The sequence below is a fragment of the Arachis stenosperma genome, chromosome 5, assembly GCF_014773155.1.
Source record: "Arachis stenosperma cultivar V10309 chromosome 5, arast.V10309.gnm1.PFL2, whole genome shotgun sequence".
Taxonomy (NCBI): domain Eukaryota; kingdom Viridiplantae; phylum Streptophyta; class Magnoliopsida; order Fabales; family Fabaceae; genus Arachis; species Arachis stenosperma.
Genome location: NC_080381.1, coordinates 134,416,054 through 134,424,081, shown reverse-complemented (window position 1 = coordinate 134,424,081; position 8,028 = coordinate 134,416,054). Strand labels below are relative to the sequence as shown.

The 8,028-nt window shown below is 29.5% G+C and overlaps 1 protein-coding gene across 1 annotated transcript; it reads left to right on the top strand.

The window, feature by feature from the left end:
* The first annotated feature begins 5,679 nt into the window (after positions 1-5,679).
* LOC130979770 (uncharacterized) lies at positions 5,680-7,492 on the top strand. Its single transcript, XM_057903306.1, has one exon. It carries the CDS (start codon positions 5,903-5,905, stop codon positions 7,190-7,192), a length of 1,290 nt encoding a protein of 429 aa, XP_057759289.1. The 5' UTR covers positions 5,680-5,902; the 3' UTR covers positions 7,193-7,492.
* Positions 7,493-8,028: the final 536 nt, after the last annotated feature.

Sequence of the window (8,028 nt, the reverse complement as noted above, 5' to 3'; positions counted from 1 at the left end):
ATTATCATTTTAATTCATTATGAGAGAGGTATTTTAGCACATTGTTGTTGTAATGAAGAGCACTGCAAACGCAGTGATTTACCGCAACGGTGAGACTATATGAAATATATATGAGGGATGAGTTTTGCGTGTGAAAAATCATTTTTGTTTATAGTTTCATGCACTATGACGTTTGCAAAATTATCGTATGGTCTTTGTCAAAGTATAAAGAGTGATATTTTAAAGAGGGTAGATAATATTCTCTACAAGAGTCCAGTTATTGTATTTGGCGGCCTAACTAATACAGTTTGAGATTATGTTGATCGTTGACGAAACAAGTCTTCAACGTATGTTTTATATTCACCGGCAAATTTAGGTGCAACACCCAAATATTGAGTTGTATGTTAAGTTTAAACATATAGCTGCGAATAAGATTCAACATGACCCAAACGTGTAAGATGACAGAGTTAAAGTATACAAAGGAATGAACAGTGATAGTGAAATGAACTTCAAAGCTACCTACAAAACCAATGACGAAGACGAAGATGACGATAGGAGAGGTGAGGCAGTCGTAAAAAATGTAGTGGTTCCACCCACAGTTAACAGTCAACCCATATGTAGCTTGGATCTTGACGCTATGCATGCAACGCAATTCTCCAAATATGCGAACATAGGTACGTGAGGAGAGAGTAATACGTCTTTCTTAATTTGTTTTTTGGACGGATTGATGAGCGACAATTTGTTTGTTCTATAGTTGTTGCTGATCCTAAGGATGGAGAGTTCAGGATTAGAATGGAATATAGTTCTAGAAATCAGTCATCGCGGCAATTCGGAGTTACATTATCTCCAAAGGAGTTGATTACGTTGTTTATAAGTCCGAGCCACAGACGTTCTACGCAAACAGAAGATGTAACACCTAACATATCGTTGAACAAACTCTCAAGTGTCTAAAGGTTGTTTGTCTCTAATATTACAAATCTAGAACATCTTTATGTAACTTTTGGATGAACTACTCACAGTAGGTTTGCTGCTAAAAATCGCCAGATTCTGGTTGACCAAGAAATCATGACTATTATCCATCCATCCGATCACAACCCCTATCAATCGGTAGGCGATATATGCGTACCACCTCTTCGAGTGTCACCGTAATCTCACCAACTGGTAATACAAAAGTGTGAACCTGCAACTTCTACCTTTTCACAAGAGCAACTAGCAATGCAGAAAGTTCTTTGATCTCTCCAATTCTTGAGATTTGGTAGAATCTCGTTGTCTGTAAGATTTGATCAACCGTTAGATGTCACATCTCCAATGAATCAAGTTTATAGGACAAAAAATTTATATTAGCCTGATCCAACCAATATATATTTATTAACATTCAAATAATAATAATATTATATCATTAAATCAGAAAAATTTATTTAGCAATTATAGTATTCATTAATTATATTATTTATTAAGATTTATAATATTTATTTATTGATAATTATATTATTTATTAATTTTAATAAATATACATTCAAATAAAATAATAATATTTTTGAATAATCATAATATTATAACAAAAATCCACAAAATAATATTTAATATTAATTATATTATTTATTACATTTAATAATTACAAATTAAAATAAAAAATTTTATCAAAAAATAAACATATAATAACATTAAATCCAAAAAATATTTATTATTATTTATATTATTTATTAATTTCAATAATGAATTATTCAAATAAAATAATATTATTTCCAAAAAATTATAATATTATAATAGAAAAGAATCACAAAATAATATTTTTATTAATTATATTATTTATTAATTTTAATAATTATAAATTAAAATAAAAATATTATAACAGAAAAATATAATAACAATAAATTCAAAAATCAATTTATTAATATTTATATTATTTATTAATTGTATTAAATATTTATTAAAATAAAATAATATTATTTTTGAGAAATTATAATATCACAATAGAAACTTAGATAATAATATTTATTAATTATTTTATTCATTACTTTTAATGATTATGAACTAAAACAAAATAATATTATAACAGAAAATAATATTATAATAACATAAAAACAAAAAAATTATTTATTAATACTTAATTTTAATAAATATTTATTAAAATACAATTATTTTATTTTTGAAATATCATAATATTATTATAATAAATAATATTATTTTTGAAATACAATTGTATGGACTATTATATATTTTTGAAAAGTCTTAGATGTTAGCTTTTCATAGCCGCTGAGAGCGCGCCATTTGGACTTTTGTAACTCCAGAAAATTTCTTTCGAGTGCATGGAGGTCAGATCCTGACAGCATCTGCAGTGCTTTTTCTGTCTCTGAATCAGACTTTTGCTCAAACTCCTCAATTTCAACCAGAAAATACCTGAAATCACCATAAAACACACAAACTCAAACTAGAATCCAAAAATGTGAATTTTGCACTAAAACCTATGAAAACATAATAAAACTTAAACAAAACATATTGAAAGCTATATGAAAATGATGCCAAAAAGTGTATAAAATATCCATTCATCAGTGAGTAAAATGTTGCGTCACACTAAATTGAGTTACCGTCGAATTTATCTGCCAGTAAATCCGACAGTTACTAATCTGCGCCAAATTTTCCATTTTTCCTCTAATTATTACCAACGACTTTGTTGTTGGAATAGTGAATCCAACGGTAAAAGTTTGACACGATGAAATAGTTCCCATTTCTGCCTGTAAATCCGATGGTAACACGCGATACTAAATTCGCCAATAAATTCGATGATACTCAATGCTTTTCTTGTAGTGGATAAAGTTGCCTCTAAACTCTGCGTAAAATCTCTGAAAAAAGTAACACACGAGGTGCGTGTTGCCCTCTTCAGGCTACGTGGTAAATCTCTGATAAACATGCCTCAAAATTTTGCGAACAACTGCGAAAAATAACCCGTAAGGTGCATGTTGTGTTAGGTTTATTTATACTTCTAAATTTTTGCAAAATATCCCAAATAACAATATTCAACCAAAATATGGCCACTTTCTTTTCCATATTAAAAATAATTATGTCAATATTTGGGTACACATCTAAATTTGTTTTTCTAATAAATAAAATAAATCCTAAATTTATACTTATAGACACGTGTGGGTTAATTTATATTTATACACTTTATTGTATATTTCATTTTTAGTATAGCTAGACAAACTCTTTATAAAAGTAACTCGGTTTTGGTATGGACAAGATAAGGAAAAAATAATTAAAAATTATTAGGAATATTTTTTTACTTCTCTTATCTATACTAGAAATAAAATACATTCATAAAGAATTCGTCAAAATGAGATATATAATAAACTAATAAACTATATAAACTTAAATTAATTCAAGCGTGTTTATAAGTGTAAATTTAGTGTTTATGTTATTTATTATAACAAATCCTAAATTTTGTCAATAATAAACATTATTCGAATTACTCTAAATTAAAAATGGGAGGGCCTTTGATTGAAGTAGTACTTCAATTCAAAGTTGTCAACATTGTGCAATGAGCGTACATACATGCAAGGATAGTAAGCCAATGGAGTGATGTTTGTCTTTGTATTTAATTGTTGCTTCACTCAATTTTGCAGTTCCAGTCTCTTCCCTACACAATAATGCCTGCAGGAGCTAGTGCTTTATTATTTTTCCCCTTCTTTTATTGCGTTACCTTTTTAAATTGTTTTATAATTCTCTCCCCTCCTATAGCTATCATTGTTTTCTACCTGTAGTGAACACGTAAAGGAAACGCCTGTGCTTCCTTTTCTCTCACCTTAGTTTGTTCATAAATATTAAAAAATTATCAAAATTTATTATTTTTATTATTAATTAATTATTAATAATTAAAAACATAAAATAAAATATTATATTAGATAATTAAAATAAAAAATTTAATTAATAATTAAAAATAACAACAAAAAATAATAAATTTTAATATTTTTTATTTTGTTAACCATTTAAAAGATGATATATAAAAAAATGTGAGCAAAATTTAATTTTTAGATTTTACTTTTATTTTTTAAAAAATTCGATTATTCACAAATAAATAAATATTATTGGTGCAACATACTAAATTTAAGGATAAAAATATTTTATTTTATTAATAATGTTTATAAAAATTTGCACCAAAATTTCTAGTTACTTTTTAATAATATATTTAATTATTTTATCATATTTTCAATTTTTTAAAGACTTATTTAGCATTTGTTACTTTTAAGATTTTTTTATTAGGGATATAAAATTTCAAGTATCATTTTAATAGTTTATCTTAGAGTTCTTTTAATAATAAAATAAAAAAAAATTATTATTTTTCCAAATATGAGTTTTGAACTTTAATTTCTAAAATATGATTTTTTTTGCATTTAAGCAAGTTTGTCGGACCCAGACAAACTCTATATAAATTGACAAGTTAGCCTAAACTCAAACGCACTTTTAATCCATATCATTGTTTAGAAAGTAGTATATAGATCTACAAACAATATATAAGAGTATACAAAAATATACGGAGTATGGCTTCTTCAAGAATTTTTTTTAATTATAAATTAAAAAAAATCCATATTTAACAATGACAACCATTGTTATCGTATCTAGAAATACATAGATACACCGAAATAAGTCATATTTAACAAAAAAATTTTAATTATAAATTAAAAAAATAACTATTTTCCAAAAATAATCTACTTTAAATATATCAGATTGGAAAGTTAACAATGGTAACCATTATTATTGTTTCTGAGTATATAAGAGTACACAAAAGTACACAGAAATAACAATCCTCGTTATTTTTTTAATTTATAATTAAAAAATCCTTGTTAAATATGGTACCTATGTATTTTTAGAGACGATGATAATGGTTACCATTATTAAATATGGCTTATTTTTTTTAATTTATAATTAAAAAAATCTTTGAAAAAGTCATATTGTCTTTGTATTTTTGTGTATTTTTATATACTGTTTGTAGATCTATATACTATTTGGAGATGATGATAATGGATTAAAATGGATTAAAAACGCAAAATTCAAAAATATTAAAGAAAGTTCACCGGTAAGGCATATTTAGAAAATTAAAGTTCAGATATTGTTTGGAGAAATATGAATTTTTTTTATTTCTGAAAAAATCCGTTTATCTTAAATCAAAATGTATACAAAAATATAATTCTCTTTTTTTCTTCAAATATATATATATATATATATATATATATATATATATATATGAGTTTAATGTTAATAATATCAATCATCTTAGATGAATATAACAAATATCACTAATTAATCAACCGAATATGAATATATAAAAAAATATGAAATAATTAGGTATTCATATTTATAAGAAAATTTTATAAGTAATATAGTTATTATATTTCATAAATAATATAATCAAATTTGAATCATATCCATGATTAAGATAATAAAAATAATGTAATATTCAAAAAATGTTAATTGTGATGCTACAAAAAAGCTTGAATAAAAAAATTAATTGGTTGATCACTCTACTAAAAGAATGTGTAAAATAATTTAAAAAAATATGAAAAATACATCATTGGCCGTGTGATAAATTTCTAAAACTCGCATAATATTTTAAGTTTCAACTATTCAAAAAGTCCCATAAATTCGAATTAGTATAAAATTTGATAAACCGTAAATGATTAAGATTTGATGTACAATAGACTTAAAACGATGAATTTATGTAGCATGCTTTCTTTAAAAAAAGAATCACTCATATCCCTAGAAAGAGAGACTGCTTCTTGAAGCTAAGTATTTTTTTTTTTTTACACTTTCTTTCCTCTCTCACTTTTTCTCATCATTGAACCAACTCAATCCCTCTTGTCCAATTTTTTCCCACTCCACTTTTACTAAAGAAAGCTCCATCTAGCAGAGAAATCATCTACTCGTAGCCATGAAGGAGAGAAACAAAGGAGTCTCAGCATACAAGAACAGCATGGATTATTACTACCCATCAACCTCGTGTGAATTCACATGTAAGAAGCACCCTTCTTCTTCGTCTGTTGGTATCTGCGCGCTTTGTCTCGAGGACCGTTTGGTGAAGCTAATCTGCTCGGATTGCGGCGAACAGAGGCTCTCTTCCTGCTCTTGCTCAGACGAGATTGCTACTTCCCATCGCAACTCGTGCACGGTTGACGTGGGAAGCCTTGGCAGGGTCTCGTTCTTGATCGACAACGACAAGAACCAGACGTCGCCGATTCTTCAGAACTTAACAACCTCTTCTTCCTATTCCAATAACAAATTGCACGAAAGAGTGGTAGATGAGGCTACAGTTTTGCGAAGGAGCAGCAGCAACAGCGTCGAGATAAAGAAAAGTAATATCGGTGGAGGTGGCAAATTTTGGAAAATTGGGAAGCTGTTTAGGAAGAACAATAGCAAGAAGGGGAAGGAGTATTATTGTGGGAGAAGTGTTGGTGGTTTTGATGATAACAATGGCAATGGCAATGGCAATTATGTTAATCACATTGCCGGCGGCGGCGCGTGCGTATCGAGGTCAAGGTCGCTATGCAGTTTCCGCGGTGGTGCTCTGTTTGGATCTGAGGACGGTACAGATTCAGTTGTTCCATCAGGTGCGAGAAGCTCAATCTCCGCGGCGAGAAGTTCGGGTGTGAATGGTGGTTTGTTCTTGGAGTCTGGTAGAAGAAGTGGGTACAGTGAAGCTACCGAGCCAAGAAAGAGTGGGTTTGATGGTCTGTTTCTAGATTCTTCTTCTGAGATTATTGATGGTGTGATGAGAAAGGGTAATAATGGAATAATAGATAACGTTGTTGATGGTGGTGGTGGTGGTGGGTTCTATGGGGTTAATAGGCGTGTGTTTTCACTAAGAGAGAGCGATTTCAAGGGCATGGATGAGTCTAGTTTTATTGATTTGAAGCTTGATTACTCATCGGAATCAAGGGCGGAGCTGTTTCCTCCTTCAAAGATGATGACGAGTGATAACTTTAATGTTAATACACTCCCCGCTTTCGGAAGCACAAGACATGGTGGTGGTGGTGGTGGTGATGGAGATTTTGTTGTTGGGGATGGAGTATCTTTAACAAGTGGAAGAGGAAGGAAGAGCATGAAAGGTTGGAGATGGATTTTCAGATATAGCAATTCAACAAACAGGGGGAGTGCAAGGAAAAGGGATCAACAAGAAGACCTTATGTTCAATGCTCGAGACAAAAACAACATATTTGTGTAGCTCCTTCACTCTTCAGTAGGATACTCTTAATTAAGCTATGGTTTAAAATCTGTCTCCAATTACTCATAACTTCAAATTTTTCTTTCTTTCTTGTGCAGTACTAATGTCTAATTCGTAAATGTTTTTTGGTTGAGCGAAATGGGAATTTCATTCATATACTTCTTGGAAACTGCCCTGCCAAAAATAAATGTATATCTATCCATAGTATCTTACTAGAAAGAAAGAAGGAGGAAAGTGCCTCTCTCAATCTCGATCATTAATACTACACAACAATAGTACTTATTAGTAGAAGATTAAGCTTGGACCAATTTACAATTTTTCCAATTTAATAATAAACATTGTTACAACTTGCGAGCTCTTCAACAAATGTGGTTGCCGATTTTGACAATTGACATGTTGCTTTTGCTATCTAATATATGGTATAGATTTTAGACATTTTGGATCATCAAAAGCAAGTACTCTGCCAAGGACTTTAAATGTTGGTGATCTACTTTATTGGAAGAAAGGGTCACGAAACATAGATGGGACTCTTTCGACTTGTCTTCTTATGTCTAGCAACTCTTGATTCAAATGAAAGAAAGAAAAACCCTAGAAGAAACAGAATGCATAACTAAAAACTGATTAAGTGATGCAGAGCTTAATGCGCCACGTGTCGCGATGCATGTCTTCCTCACCTAATTAAGTGACATTAGTAACTAATTACACATTATATATAAACACAAATCTTCTTTCTCTATCTCCTCTAGCTCGGCCATGACATGCATGGAGGATTTGTTAAATTTCGGACTTTCCGAGCTTGATTTCTTGGGATCCGTGACCCCCACAAAAATTCTGAT

Coding starts and splice junctions, on each gene's coding strand:
- LOC130979770 (XM_057903306.1), top strand. CDS start 5,903: ATGAAGGAGAGAAACAAAGGAGTCTCAGCATACAAGAACAGCATGGAT.